We start from the raw sequence: 16,537 nt of genomic DNA on the forward strand, positions 1-16,537 counted from the left end.
CCTCAAGTGTAACTTTTTGTTCTATCTCAGACACACAAAAAAAAAGCACTTTTTTTTTTTTTTTTTACTAACAATGACCTACACCCATATTAGGGTTTGACAAATAAAATAATAATAATAGTAAAAAGAAGAAATACATATAAATCACTAAAATAATAAGCAAATACTCTTTGAAAAGTATTTTTTAAATGATTATAGTTTTTTTTGTATAAAAAAAAAAGTTAAAAGAGTGAGAAATGTAGGTGGTTTATGTTCTGTATTGCAGTTAGTGTTAATAACTCTAGTTTCCAACGCAGTTGATATTAAAATGCGTCACATATCAACCTTAAAGCAAACAATAATGACTGATTAATAAGACTTGCCATGGGAGTCTACTTCCTTATTTATACATCACTAAAGTGTTTCCTCATTCTCTCCCTCCCACCGGTGAGTCCATGGCTATTTTCAGGACCAGCACCAGGAAACAAGCACCAGTAAAAAACAAAAGAAAGAAGGAGTACCTGGGAGCATGTCTGTGCCGGCCAGGGTGGTCCACATGAGGCGGGCTACCATCACGGCTCTGCCGCTCTACTACTCAGGACCCCTGCTGAAGAAACTGTGCAGTGAGACGGTGAGTCTGCAGGAGGAGACTCTAGTCCAGGTGAGATGTTCCAACCGTGTCTATCGTTTGCAGGACTACAAGAAGTTCTACGCAGAACTGCGCGGGGACGCTCTGTTTCTGTACAAAGATGAAACGCAGGACACAGTAAGACCATTCTTCAACCTTTGCTATTCAGCCACTATTGTCATTTCAACAAAAACATCCTTAACCAACCTTGACCTTTCACCTCTTTCACCTGAAATATCCTTTAAAGCACAGGTGTCAAACTCAAGGCCCGCCGTATCCTTTTATGTGGCCCGTGAAAGCCTAGTAACAACATGAACTGCATGTATTTTAAACTTTTTTTTTTGTTCTGTCCAGCTTCTCAGGCAAATCATATTTTTGATGTAGAGGGTAGATGCCCATATCGGCTGTTCAGATTGACTTTACAAAAGAGAAGTGTAGGATACTTCTCTTGTTGCCTTATTTGTATTTGACTTTATTAAATGTATTTATATTATCATTTGGTGATCAAATTGAGCAACACTTTTCTCCTCAATCCGCTTGACTTCTGATTTCAAAATGACCCATCAAATTGTACGCTGTAAAAAAACAACAACCAGCAGCTCAGTCGCCAGAATATTTCCGTAAAAAAACATGTGGTACCATTTTTCCATTTGAAGTATTATGCTGTAAAAAACACCTCAAATTTTAAGGTCAAAATTCTGGCAACTGACATGCCAGGTTTTTTTTTTACTGTAAAATATGTTTTTTTTTTTTACAGTTTACATTAGAAAACATAATGTAATGCATAGGCAATTGTGAAAAAATATAAGACAAATTGTTATACATTTATATTCCAGACATGGGGCACATAATAATATAAAAATGTAATGTTATTTTATTAACACTTTTCTACTGAAACTTTAAATACTTTTTCTGAATATTAGAGAATCATAATATTCTATTTTTTAACATTTGGCTTTTCATATCTTTTTCAGATAATTTACTAAAATTTTTTAACGTAAAATTTTTGTTATATCATTACGTTTTATTACATTTTTTTTCCTACATTATTTTACAGCAAGAATCTTCAAGGAGATCAAATTGAGCAACACTTTTCTTCTCAATCCGCTTGACTTCTGATTTCAAAATGACCCATCAAATTGTACGCTGTAAAAAAAACAACAACCGGCAGCTCAGTCGCCAGAATTTTTCCGTAAAAAAAAAACCGTGGTTACCGTTTTTCTATTTTAAGTGTTATGCTGTAAAAAACACAGTAAATTTTAAGGTTAAAAAATTCTGGCAACTGACATGCCAGTTTTTTTTGTTTTTTTTACTGTAAAATATGTATTTTTTTTTTTACAGTTTACATTAGAAAACAGAATAATGTAATGCATAGGCAATTGTGAAATAATATAAGACAAATTGTTATACAATTATATTCCAGAAATTAAGCACATAATATTATAAAAATGTAATGTTATTTTATTAACACTTTTCTACTGAAACTTTAAATATTTTTTTCTGAATGAATATTAGAAAAATTATGATATTATATTTTTTTACATTTTCTTTTCATATCATTGTATGTGGCCCTGGGAAAAATGTGTGTTAATAAAATACTTTTTTATTTTATTTATTTTTTTACTAAAGGCAAATAATTATTTCCATTTTGACAGGAAAAAATGCGTATCTTCTAAACCTTATTATCTAATCATGCCAAATATGACATCATTATATAGTGTAATACAAAAAAATGTTAGTAAAGATAACATTAGTTTGTACATGAACACATCTAATAATAGAGTGCATATTTAATAATATGAGGTGATTACTGCTACACATTTATATCAATGCTGTCAAATGATACTTATTTTTTTTAAATTGCATCAATTAGAATTTTAATTAATCACAGGTAATAGCATCATTTAAAAAAAAGTGGCCCTCTGAAGGCAGCCATGACTGCGATGTTGCCCTCAATGAAAACAAGTTTGACACTGCTGCTTTAAACCGACAACAGGAAGCGGGTCGAGTGAAACCTCCGAGTAGGTCAAGCCTGAGATGAAAGGGAGGTAAGACAAACTCCGGCTCAGTTACCATGGTAACCTAACAGCTTTTCTCGAACAGACTCTGAGTCTCCTCTGCTCTGATAAACATTAAGCCAGCTGTGTGTTACTTTGTAACCAGTCAATGTTCAAATGTATTCATGACTGAAAAATGATGAAGATATGCCATCATTATATAAAAAATATCTTGTTAAGTTTGAAAAATATTTTAGATTTTTTTTTTGGATACATTTTTTTTTAATTAAAAAAAAAAAGTCCATTACTGTAAATATTTACAATTTTACATTTAATGTATATTAAATAACCCTAACCCTAACCCATACAGTAACATACATACATTATCAATTTTGGTGAGGTAGAAAAGTTACAATCAAATCAAATTATCTTCATGGCATGGCCTTTTAACTTCAAAATAATAATAATAATAGATTGTATTTGTAAAAGCACTTTACATTGAACAAACTACCTCAAAGTGCTACAGAGCATTTAGAAAACAACAACACTAGAACCACAAATAGCTGCCCCCAACGAGTAAAATAAATAGTAAAATAAAATAAAAACTAGAACAGCCTAATAGCTACAACTAGCACACATATATCTAACAAAAGTCTTTTTTTCTTTCTTTTTTTTTTAAAGCAGGGTTTTTAAGCCTTTTTTAAAAGCATCCGCAGTCTGTGGTACCCCCAGGTGGTCAGGGAGAGTGTTCCACAGACTGGGAGCGATTCACTTCACGTGAGTGATTATGATTGACGACACCTGTTGACTTCTCTGAGCCCATTCAAATAGGGCTCATGTGATGCAGTCATTAGACTCGGTTACAAACGCGACAATGGGAAAGTCAAAAGGAACTCAGCACAGATCTGAGGAAATGAGTCATTGACTTGAACAAGTCAGGAAAGTCACTTGGAGCCATTTCAAAGCAGCTTAAGGTCCCAAGAGCCACTGTGCAGACAAATGTTCGTAAGTATAAAGTGCATGGCACAGTTTTGTCACTGCCACGATCAGGAAGAAAACGCAAGCTACTACCAAAAAATGTAACGTTAAAAAATGTTAGTAAATTATCTGAAAAAGATATGAAAAGTAAATGTTAAAAAATAGAATATTATGATTCTCTAATATTAATTCAGAAAAAGTATTTCAAGTTTCAGTAGAAAAGTGTTAAATAACATTACATTTTTATATTATTATGTGCCCCATTTATGGAATATAAATGTATAACAATTTGTCTTATATTATTTCACAATTGCCTATGCATTAGATTATTCTGTTTTCTAATGTAAACTGTAAAAAAATACACATTTTACAGTAAAAAAAAATAAATAAACTGGCATGTCAGTTGCCAGAATTTTAATCCTAAAATTTGCGGTGTTTTTTTTACAGCATAACACTTAAAATGGAAAATTGATACAATTAAAAAATATATATATATATATCATTTGACAGCATTGATATAAATGTGTAGCAGTAATCACCTATTATTACATATGCACGCCATCATTAGATGTGTTCATCTACAAACTAATGTTATTTTTACTAACATTTTTTTGCAATACACTATATAATAATGTCATATTTGGCATGATTAGATAATAACGTTTAGAAAATATGCATTTTTTCCTGTCAAAATGGAAATAATTATTTGCCTTTAGTAAAAAAAATTAAAAAAAAAAAAAGAAGTATTTTGTTAACACACATTTTTTCCAGGGCCATGAAAAGAAAATGTAAAAAAACATGTAATATAATTTTTTAATATTCTCTCAGAAAAAATATTTAAAGTTTTAGTAGAAAAGTGTTACCGGTAATAAAATAACATAAAATTTGTATATTGTTATGTGCCCAATTTCTGGAATATAAATGTATAACAATTTGTCTTATATTATTTCACAATTGCCTATGCATTAGATTATTCTGTTTTCTAATGTAAACTGTAAAAAAAACAAAAAACATTTTACAGTAAAAAAAACAAAAAACTGGCATGTCAGTTGCCAGAATTTTAACCTTAAAATTAGCGGTGTTTTTTACAGCATAACACTTGAAATGGAAAAACGATACAATTTTAAAAAATAAATATAATTTGACAGCATTGATATAAATGTGTAGCAGTAATCACCTCATAATATTACATATGCACTCCATTATTAGATGTGTTCATCTACAAACTAATGTTATCTTTACTAACATTTTTTTGTAATACACTGTATAATAATGTCATATTTGGCATGATTAGATAATAACGTTTAGAAGATACGCATTTTTTTCCTGTCAAAATGGAAATAATTATTTGCCTTTAGTAAAAAAAAAATAAAAAAAAAAGGATTTTATTAACACACATTTTTTTCCAGGGCCAAGAAAATAAAATGTAAGAAAAAAATCTAATATGATTTTCTAATATTCTTTCAGAAAAAATATTTAAAGTTTTAGTAGAAAAGTGTTAATAAAATAACATAACATTTTTATATTATTATGTGCCCCATTTCTGGAATATAAATGTACAACAATTTGTCTTATATTATTTCACAATTGCCTATGCATTAGATTATTCTGTTTTCTAATGTAAACTGTATTTTGCAATTAAAAAAGAAAATAAACTGGCATGTCAGTTGCCAGAATTTTAACCTTAAAATTTGCTGGTTTTTTTTACGGCATAACACTTAAATTGGAAAAACGGTACCACCTTTTTTTAAGGAAAAATTCTGGCGATTTAGCTGCCGGTTGTTTTGTTTTTTTACAGCGTACAATTTGATGTGTCATTTTGAAATCAGAAGTCAAGCGAATATTTAAGTATTTATCTTTATTTTTTAACAAAAATGTTTGGATTATATGATGTTATATATAACATTTGTTGCATTAATTTAAAGATTTCAAATACATGTATTTATTTCTGTCCAAATTGAAAGAACAAATAGACTTAGTAAGACAGACAAAATGTTGTTTCTAGACTTTCACGGGCCACATAAAAGGATGTGGTGGGTCAGATCTGGCCCTCGGGCCTTGAGTTTGACACCTGTGCTATATAGTGATGTTTTGTCAAGCAGCACATTAAAATGATGTGAGATGTTTTCCCTGCAAGTACACGGAGAAGCTAAACCTGCAGGAGATGAAGTCCATGCACTTAGAGTCTCCGTACGAGAGGAAGACGCCCACCGTCTTCACCCTCACTTTGGCCACACAGAAGGTCCACTTAAAGGTATTTTCTCCCTCTTTTCCTGTACTTACTAAAGCTCTGATGCTAATACTTTGTGACGATGGTGCAGATGGACAACCCTGACACAGGAGAGGAGTGGAGGGTTTACATCCAGACCATGGTTCAAGTGAGCAAACACACTTTTTACACTTCACACAGAAACATGTCTAAACTCAGGGGGACCACTTTGATACTTTTTTGTGTAATCTAGATTCCAAATATCTGTTAAGCTATGTGAACAAAACAAAGCAAAATAGTGTCATATCAAATAATATATCACATTAATAAGGAATTCTTTTTAATTTGACAAAACGCCAAAGGCCAATACAAAAGAAACGAGCATTGGGCCACACTTTGAACAGCCGTTTTAACGCATATGACCATCATAAAGTCACTTTTTAAAATGCCTAAGTGTCATGCAGCTATTAAGACAATTTAATTGCTTTATCATCTAAGTCAACTTCTGCAGGAAGGAGTTTGCAGAGCAATACGGTCATCTAGTGGCGCTTTACAGGTAGTGCTGGTGTTGTGTAGTCTACATTAGAGATGCGCGGATAGGCAATTATTTCATCCGCAACCGCATCAGAAAGTCGTCAACCATCCGCCATCCACCCGATGTAACATTTGATCAGAACCGCACCCGCCCGTTGTTATATATCTAATATAGACGATGCAAGGCATTAGTGAGGTTATAAAGCTTTTGCCTGTTAAAGAAAGGAAACTGATCCAATGCAGCACAGACATTCGCGTGCCACGCTGTCACGACCCAGACGCACACCAGTGCGCAATCATATGGGAGCCGCGCTGAGCGCACCTCCAAGCGCGTCTCGCTGCCGGCGACGGCCGGGTATGGGCCCGACGCTCCAGCGCCATCCATTTTCAGGGCTAGTTGATTCGGCAGGTGGGTTGTTACACACTCCTTAGCGGGTTCCGACTTCCATGGCCACCGTCCTGCTGTCTATATCAACCAGGGTGAGCCCCACCCCTTTCGTGAGCGCACTGCGCGCGGAGTGACCCCTGTTACGCGCCCCCGGCAACAGGGGTGGCGGGCAGGTAAGCTGCGCGGGCGGAGCGCGCGGAGTGACCCCTGTTACGAGCCCCCGGCCACGGGGGTGGCGGGCAGGTAAGCTGCTTACCTGCTGCGCGTGACGCCGGCCGCGGCGAAGGCGGACGAGGCGGGGTGTCGGTGCGGTGGGCGCGGTGGTGACCCTGGACGTGCGTCGGGCCCTTCTCGCGGATCGCCTAAGCTACGGCTCCCGGTGGGGCCCTCTCGGGGGAAGGGGCCTCGGTCCCGGACCCCGGCGAGGCGTCCCTTCTCCACTCCGTAAAAGTGTCCATCTCTTTTTTTTTTTTTCTTCTGTTGTGGCATATGCAGCAGGTGCCTGCTCGTTTTTCGTATGTGGGTAACAACATTTAACTATGTATATATATTTCCGAATTGGATTGAATTAACTGCCACCCGCCTGATTCTATTTAAAATCTAATTTTTTTTTATTTTAACCGCCCGACCCGACCCGACCCGCGGATAAAATCTAATTTTTTTTAATTTCATCCGCCCGATCCGCGGATAATCCGCGGACTCCGCGGTTGTGCCCGCAAACCGCGCATCTCTAGTCTACATACAATTACGCAGTGGCGGGTCGTGCGAATCCCACCTCGGCCTTCAGTGATGTCCCACATCAATGGTGACCTCTCGAAATACCATCACTGATGTCACCACATGGCCATGGCTGGAGAAATACTATACAGGAACACATTTACTGGGCATTGAAACACATCAACAGTGTAGAAAACAATTTAAAAGCCAATAAACCCGCATCAGCAATTAAAACATATCTTATGTGGTACTGTCAAAATTAAGATTGCAAAAAACATATTAAACATGAAAAACATTTGAACTCACAATTTGGACGCCGTATAAGCCAGTGGTGCCGCTCGTAGTCGCTTGATCCCAGTGGAAGTTGCGAGCATGGTCTCACAAGATGTAGTTTCTCCTGAAATATCCTTCTTGAAAATGGCCTTGCAAATATATATCTGACACCTAATCAACGTTTTGTTCTCCTGGTTTGTGGGTCAACACTTTCTGCTAAGTTGCAACTTGTGATTGGATACTCACTTTGGAGTGACAAGTGAGTATCCAATCACAGTCTCGATAACATCAGGCTACCTAGATAGGCTACTGTCAACAACTTGTGATCTGATTGGCTATCGCAACTGTCTATCAACTGTATGTGTTCTCAAATCCATCCGCTAACGGTCCCGGTGAGTATCCAATCACAGGAAGCCCCTCGCGTGACTCCAGGGCGCCATGTTTGCTACCATTTTTTTATATTATTAATCAGTCCAACAAAATAATACAATTCCAATTCCAAAACCCAGCCCAGCAACATTCAGAATAGCAACCAACAGAGTAATTGAGAGGACACACAAACATGACACAAAACAATCCAAAAGTAGTCAAACAAAAATGAATAATATCAACAACAATATCAATATTATTAAGAATTACAACTAAGCAGTGATTAGAAATCCCTTATTTATCATCACAGCCATTTATAAAAAATAAAAACATTTAAAAATGTTACACTTGCATCACATCTCATAAACTTGACAACACATTGTGTCCAATATTTTACACAAAGATAAAAGAAGTCATATTTTAGCTTCTTTTAATAGTTCAATTGAAATCATGGATCCCGTTACCAACGTTGAAACTAGTGATGTCCGATAATATCGAACTATTGGCCGATAAATGCTTTAAAATGTAATATCGGAAATTATCGGTATCTGTTTCAAAAAGTAAAATGTATGACTTTTTAAAAGGCCGCTGTGTACACGGACGTAGGGAGAAGTACCCAGCGCCAATAAACCTTAAAGGCACTGCCCAATCACATAATATCTACGGCTTTTCACACACACACAAGTGAATGCAAGGCATACTTGGTCAACAGCCATACAGGTCACACTGAGGGTGGCCGTATAAACAACTTTAACACTGTTACACATATGCGCCACACTGTGAACCCACACCAAACAAGAATGACAAACACATTTCGGGAGAACATCCGCACCGTAACACAACATAAACACAACAGAACAAATACCCAGAAACCCTTGCAGCACTAACTCTTCCAGGACGCTACAATACACCCCCCCCCGCTACCCAAACCCAGACCACCTCATGCTGTCTCAGGGAGAGCATGTCCCAAATTCCAAGCTGCTGTTTTGAGGCATGTTACAAAAAATAATGCACATTGTGACTTCAATAATAAATATGGCAGTGCCATGTTGGCATTTTTTTTTTCCATAACTTGAGTTGATTTATTTTGGAAAACCTTGTTACATTGTTTAATGCATCACAACAAAATTAGGCATAATAATGTGTTCATTCCAGCACTGTATATATCGGTAGATATCGGTATCAGTAATTAAGAGTTGGACAATATCAGAATATTGGCAGAAAAGCCACTATCGGACATCTCTAGTTGAAACCATGCTGGCAACACATTGTGTCCAAGAAAGATACGTTATATAAATAAAAATGGTTGTCCAAAATAAAAGGTTTATTGTTCCTATTACGGCCCGCCCTGAAGTGACATACTTCTCATATCCTTGATCTTATCCTATGTTAGTGACTCCGTGGTTATAATCACAGTTTTGCGAGATAAATGGAAGAATGATCATGAACATGTGCAGCAAGACCAGGAAGCATCTAGTTAGGACATAATTGAGTTAAGCAGGATGTTGTTTCCTGTAGAAAGAGATCCCCAGCCAGCTGCAGCTGCTGCCTGGTCAGAAGATGCTGCTGGAGGACGCTCTATCTCAGGAGCAGAGGAGGAAGGCCCTGGCAGACACACCCCCTGCACTACCGCCTCGACCCGCCTACCTCCGAGGACCCTCCTCATCCCCGCCTCCACCACACCACAGCAGCCCCGAGCAGCTCCCGTACGTACTAATGTACCAACGCCATGGCAGATGTTTTAAACACACGTGTCCTCCGCTTCCTCTAGGTGTTTCTTCAAAGTGACGCGACAGGAAGCGGAGCAGATGTTGGAACAGAACGCGGAATATGGAAGCATCATCCTGCGCCCGTCCACCTTGGCCAACAACTACGCCCTCACGCTGAGACAAGACACAGCCAGGTAGTCACATATAGAAACCCCAAAAGCAGTGAAGTTGTCACGTTGTGTAAATGGTAAATAAAAAGAGAATACAACAAATCCTTTTTAACTTATATTCAATTGAATAGACTGCAAAGACTAGATATTTCATGTTCACACTGAGAAACTTTCTTATTTTTTTGGAATTAACCATGAACTTAGGATTTAATGGCAGCAACACATTGCAAAAAAGGGACTTTTTACCAGTGTGTTACATGGCCTTTCCTTTTAACAACACTCAGTAAAGGTTTGGGAACTGAGGAGACACATTTTTGAAGTGGAATTCTTTCCCATTCTTGCTTGATGTACAGCTTAAGTTGTTCAACAGTCTCCCTTCTCATATTTTAGCCTTCATATTTTCAATGGGAGACAGGTCTGGACTACAGGCAGGCCAGTCTAGTACCCGCACTCTTTTACTACGAAGCCACGCTGTTGTAACACGTGGCTTGGCATTGTCTTGCTGAAATAAGCAGGGGCGTCCATGATAACGTTGCTTGGATGGCAACATATGTTGCTCCAAAAGCTGTATGTACCTTTCAGCATTAATGGTGCCTTCACAGATGTGTAAGTTACCCATGTCTTGGGCACTAATACACCCCCAAACCATCACACATGCTGCCTTTTACACTTTGCGCCTAGAACAGTCCGGATGGTTCTATTCCTCTTTAGTCCAAAGGACACGACGTAAACAGTTTCCAAAAACAATTTGAAATGTGGACACGTCAAGACCACAGAACACTTTTCCACTTTGCATCAGTCCATCTTAGATGAGCTCGGGCCCACAGAGCCGGCGGCGTTTCTGGGTGTTGTTGATAAATGGCTTTGGCTTTGCGTAGTAGAGTTTTAACTTGCACTTACAGATGTAGCGACCGACTGTAGTTACTGACAGTGGTTTTCTAAAGTGTTCCTGAGCCCATGTGGTGATATCCTTTACACACTGATGTCGCTTTTCGATGCAGTACCGCCTGAGGGATCGAAGGTGCGCAATATCATGGCTTACGTGCAGTGATTTCTCCAGATTCTCTGAACCCTTTGATGATATTACGGAGCGTAGATGGTGAAATCCCTAAATTCCTTGCAATAGCTGGTTGAGACAGGTTTTTCTTAAACTGTTCAACAATTTGCTCACGCATTTGTTGACAAAGTGGTGACCCTCGCCCCATCCTTGTTTGTGAATGACTGAGCATTTCATGGAATCTACTTTTATACCCAATCATGGCACCCACCTGTTCCCAATTTACCTGTTCACCTGTGGGATGTTCCAAATAAGTCTTTGATGAGCATTCCTCAACTTTATCAGTATTTATTGCCACCTTTCCCAACTTCTTTGTCACGTGTTGCTGGCATCAAATTCTAAAGTTAATGATTATTTGCAAAAAAAAAAAATGTTAATCAGTTTGAACATCAAATATGTTGTCTTTGTAGCATATTCAACTGAATATGGGTTGAAAATGATTTGCAAATCACTGTATTCCGTTTATATTTACATCCAACACAATTTTCCAACTCATATGGAAACGGGGTTTGTATTTTGGAAATGTTGATTTCCCTAGAACATGGCCAGCGACACTCCCGCTTGCTTACAGGAAGTTGCTCTTTGTGTTGCCCATCATGTTTGTTCGGCTGTAATGTTTGCGTCTACATTGTTTTAAGTAAGGTTCAATTTGATATGGTTCTGTTATTTAACAGTTTGATAACTAAATATTTACTCGTAATTGTTCCAAAACGGGTCAGTAGTAAAAGCACATAAATGATCCTCGTACTGTTCATTTTTTCATCAAAACTCTGCATGCATTAACTTTACTGCAGCTTTTCTTTTTATACATTGTCCATTTTCAAGCGACTAACATTGATAGTAGAATATTTAAGGGTTTAAAAAATATGTTGAGTTAGTGTGTTGTTATTAATAATAATTGTCATGTCTGTGTAATCATGTTTTGTTTTAAGTCATGTTTTGTTTAGTTTCTGGCTTTTCACTCCCTTGTCTTGTTTGCATGATTACCCATTAGTTTCACCTGTTCCACGTTTGGACTCATTGTGCACTCTTGTTTGTCACCATAGCAACCATTAGTTTTCACCTGTCACGTCACGCACCTGTTTCACGTTTTGAGTCACGCACCTGTTTTCGTTAATCATGTCTGTTATTTAAGCTTTTCATTTTCTGTTGTTTCGTCCTGACGACCTCTCCACATTTATGCTTCTGTACACTCTTCATCTCCACATTTATGCTTCTGTACACTCTTCATCCTCTAAGATCCTGCTTCATGTCCCTTGTCATAGTAAGTTTTTTGTTCCATGTTTATAGTCTTTTTGTTTTTCATAGTTTGTTCTCCGCCACTGTGCGTGCTTTTCATTTGTACTTTTTTGCTATAGTCTTTTGGTTTCATAGTTTATTCTCCGCCTCTGTGCGCGCTTTTTGTTTGATCCTTTTTTTTTGTATTTATAGTCTTTAAATAAAAAATGTACTTACATTCCCGTCTCGCCCGAGCCAACTTTCCGTTGCATCCCGGAAAAGCAAACACCCAAGATCTAGTCATGACAATAATGACTTGTGTTTTAGGGGGCCCGTCATGAAGAACTACCGGCTGACCTGCACTAAAGCAGGATTCATCATTCAACTGGAAACATCAGTATGTTGTTACATAATCACTTCAAAACAGTTAAAAGTAAATGTTCACAAACACTTACAGGTTACTTTATGTGGGCAAAATGTGTTTTCTCCATACATATAGTAGTAGTATCATACAGTAATATGTTTCACATCATAAAATGTTTATACTATTTATGTTGAATTATATTATATTTACATACTTTTTATAATCATTTTATTTAGTTTGGTATTTTTTATTATATTTGTACATTATTTGCATAATTATTATTTATATTATAAATATTCATATATTTTTTATTAATTGTTTTCAATCATTTAAAAAAATTATATATACCATGTATCTGAAATTAACAACATTCAGTAGAGTTCTTTAATGACAATACATACTGTATCATTTATGTAATTTCCTGCTAATTAGTGTGCAAGTAAAGAAGAGTATCTATATATTTAATTTGCTGGGACTTTTGAGAACATTTTACACATACTTTTAATCCCCCAAAGTTATGGAAATGTGCAACATTGTAAATGATCCTGAATAATTATGATGATCTGACACAGTTACTGTTATTCGTCCTTTCCCATCGAGGTGACGGTCTCTTCCCTGAGTGACGTATTGGAATATTTCCTTGAGAAGACAGAATATCGCCTTCATCCTTACACGCCGTGTGAAACCTACAACACTTTTATTGGTGAGCAGCCCTCTAACACACATTCTTGTATTTCTTACTTTCTTGAGACCTCCGAAAAAGGCCTACCTCTTCAGGACCACCCTTTCTAGATATAGAAAAAATTGTATTTATAACAATAATAATAATATATACAAACTATGCAAATATAAAAAAGGTAAGCTTTTAGTAAATCTTATTTTTTGTTGTTTGTAATTGTTTTTTAATAGTCATTATTTACTTCAAGTTATTACAGTATGACTCTATATACAAATTTTTTATTTTTTTAAATTAAATTTGGTCAAAGGGGACACCCTTAAATTTCTTACACACACTTGTTATTACATATGTTGGCCAGAGGGGGAGCACTTAAAATTTTTACACACACTTATTTCATATGTTGACCAGAGGGGGAGCACTTTTAAAAGCGACAGAGTCAATTTGAAAAATGCCTCCTTTTTGGGACCACCCTCATTTTTGATAGATGTCAAAATGAGACATTGTCTATTAGATATAATGTTATTGGGACCATAATTTATGTCATCACTTGTTCACACCTCCTCATATGGAAGATACTTTTCCTTCTTCATGTCTCAAGAAGGGTAGGAATACAAGAACACACACACACACACACACATTATTGTATTTGTTACCTTCTCGGGACCTCTGTAAAATGCCTACCTCTAATATTATAATAAAAGTTGTAATTTCACTCAACGCAAGTCAAAATTTGACAAGAAAAACTGAACATTTGTGCAATATTGTGAGAAAATTTGGAATTTTACCCAATAACAGTCGCAATTTTACAACCAAAGCCTAAATGTTGGCAATTTTATGAAAATAGTCGTAATTTTACTGGACAAAAGTCACAATTTTATAAGAAAACTTTCAAATGTTGGCAATATTATAATAATAATTGGAATTTTACTTGGCAAAATTATGACAAAAGTCATAATTTTACAAGAACAAAATAATTGGCAATATTGTGACAGAAGTCAGAATTTTATATGACAAATGTCGCCGTTTTACATTAAAAAGTCATCATTTTACATAAAGTAATAATTTTACGGGAAAATATTGCAACATTACAGAAACAGAAAGAATATGAGATTGTTCCTAATTTTATAAGAAAAAAGTCGACATTGTGAGAAAAAAGACTGCTTTGAGTTCATTTATTTATTTTTTGAATTTTTTCTTTGTAATTGGTTTTTAATCTTCAATATTTACTTCAAGTTATTACAGTATGTCTCTGTATATATATTAAATTGTTTTTATTTTTAATTATATTTGGCCAAAGGGGGCGCATTTCAATTTCTTACACACACTTGTTATAACATATGTTGGCCAGAGGGGGAGCACTTAAAATTTTTACACACACACTTATTTCATATGTTGACCAGAGGGGGGCACTTTTAAAAGCGACACACAGTCAATTTGAAAAATGCCTCCTTTTTGGGACCACCCTCATTTTGATAGATGTCAAAATGAGACAATGTCTATTAGATGCAATGTTATTGGGACTATGATTTATGTCATCACTTGTTCACACCTCCTCATATGGAAGATACTTTTCCTGCTTCATGTCTCAAGAAGGGTAGGAATACAAGAACAAACTCACACACACACACATTCTTGTATTTGTTACCTTCTCGAGACCTCCGTAAAATGCTTACCTCAAATATTATAATAAAAGTCGTAATTTCACTCATTGCAAGTCAACATTTGACAAGAAAAACTGAACATTTGTTCAATATTATGAAAAAAGTTGGAATTTTACCCAATAACAGTCACAATTTTACAACAAAAGCCTAAAATGTTGGCAATTTTATAATAATAATCGGAATTTTACTTGGCAAAATTATGACAAAAGTCATAATTTTACTCCAGAAATGTCACTATTTTACAAGAACAACAAAATAATTGGCAATATTGTGATACAAGTCAGAATTTTATACGACAAATGTCACCATTTTGCATTAAAAAGTAACGTCTGTCTATCTGTGTTGGCCCTGTGATGAGGTGGCGACTTGTCCAGGGTGTACCCGGCCTTCCGCCCGATTGTAGCTGAGATAGGCTCCAGCGCCTCCGCGACCCCAAAGGGAATAAGCGGTAGAAAATGGATGGATGTGAGAAAAAGACTGCTTCTAGTTAATCTTTTTTTTTTTTTTTTTAATCTTCATTATTTACTTCAAGTTATTACAGTATGTCTCTATATACATATTTATTTGTTTATTTTAAAATTATTTTGGCCAAAGGGGGCGCACTTCAAATTTTTTTACACACTCTTGTTATTTCATATGTTGACCAGAGGGGGAGCACTTTTAAAAGCGACACATTTGAAAAAAATTTGTCACCACAAATGAGACATTGTCTATTAGATGCAATGTTATTGGGACCATGATTTATGTCATCACTTATTCACAAAATAAATTTCCTTCTTCATGTCTCAAGAAGGGTAGAAATACAAGAACACACACACACATTCATCCTAACAAACTGCGTGTGTGTGTGTGTGTGTGTGTTTTCAACAGAGATGACACCCCCGCCCGAGTGCATCAGCATCCCTCCCCGAGCAGCTAAAAGAGTACCCAAAGCTCAAGTGGGGCCCATGGTGTGTTCAGGGACCAGGCCGGGGGAAGACGAATATGTGGTTCCTGAAGAACACCAATTGAATGAAAAAAAAGGTGTGAATGAGAGAATATGAGAAACAGCACAGTAAATGTTTTGGAGCGATCAATAATTTTTAGCCTCAGATGCGATTTGATACTTTGACAACAGATACTAGATGTGAAAGTGTTTGATAGCAAGTAACTGAAGTAAACACAATAGCACATATTTGATCTTATTGAATGCAGAACTTGCTAGTATTGTTGTAAATCAGATAACGTAATACATTTGTGGTATTGAATGCTACATTTTTTTTTTTTTAACAAAATAAAGTGACTAGTGAACAATTTCCCTTGTGGATCAATAACGTGTGTTTGTCTAAGTCTAATAATTAAACAAAAACAACTATTGGCTCACATTTAAATCATTTGGGGTTTGGCCTCAAAGCCTTCCTGTATCCAAAGACTTACTCCCTGACTTTGGAAACAACAACAAAAAACACAAAAAAATTATTTGGTAACAATAAGAAGAAAAATATTGATTTAATGACTTAAGTATTGTTTATGCACTGATACAATACAATGCATGAACACTACCCACATCTGTATCTTTACATGGAAACTTTAGCTTCTTGTGTCGTTCTTGTGTGTAGCATGCTCTG

The 16,537-nt window shown here is 36.1% G+C and overlaps 1 protein-coding gene across 1 annotated transcript; it reads left to right on the forward strand.

The window, feature by feature from the left end:
• Positions 1–435: 435 nt before the first annotated feature.
• On the forward strand, positions 436–16,225 carry LOC133576710 (signal-transducing adaptor protein 1-like). Its single transcript, XM_061930032.2, has 9 exons — positions 436–610; positions 674–745; positions 5,720–5,836; positions 5,904–5,960; positions 9,591–9,778; positions 9,844–9,975; positions 12,554–12,623; positions 13,191–13,293; positions 15,801–16,225. The coding sequence occupies exons 1-9, from the start codon at positions 509–511 to the stop codon at positions 15,971–15,973; spliced, it is 1,014 nt and encodes a 337-aa protein (XP_061786016.2). The 5' UTR covers positions 436–508; the 3' UTR covers positions 15,974–16,225.
• The last annotated feature ends 312 nt before the right edge of the window (positions 16,226–16,537 follow it).

Source organism: Nerophis lumbriciformis, linkage group LG36, assembly GCF_033978685.3.
Source record: "Nerophis lumbriciformis linkage group LG36, RoL_Nlum_v2.1, whole genome shotgun sequence".
In the NCBI taxonomy this organism is placed as follows: Eukaryota; Metazoa; Chordata; class Actinopteri; order Syngnathiformes; family Syngnathidae; genus Nerophis; species Nerophis lumbriciformis.

Bases quoted from the DNA above. Each gene is read 5' to 3' on its own strand.
- LOC133576710 (XM_061930032.2), top strand. From the start codon at position 509: ATGTCTGTGCCGGCCAGGGTGGTCCACATGAGGCGGGCTACCATCACG. The intron at 746-5,719 runs GTAAGACCATTC...TTTCCCTGCAAG, and splicing joins AAGATGAAACGCAGGACACA to TACACGGAGAAGCTAAACCT. The intron at 9,779-9,843 runs GTACGTACTAAT...CGCTTCCTCTAG, and splicing joins AGCAGCCCCGAGCAGCTCCC to GTGTTTCTTCAAAGTGACGC.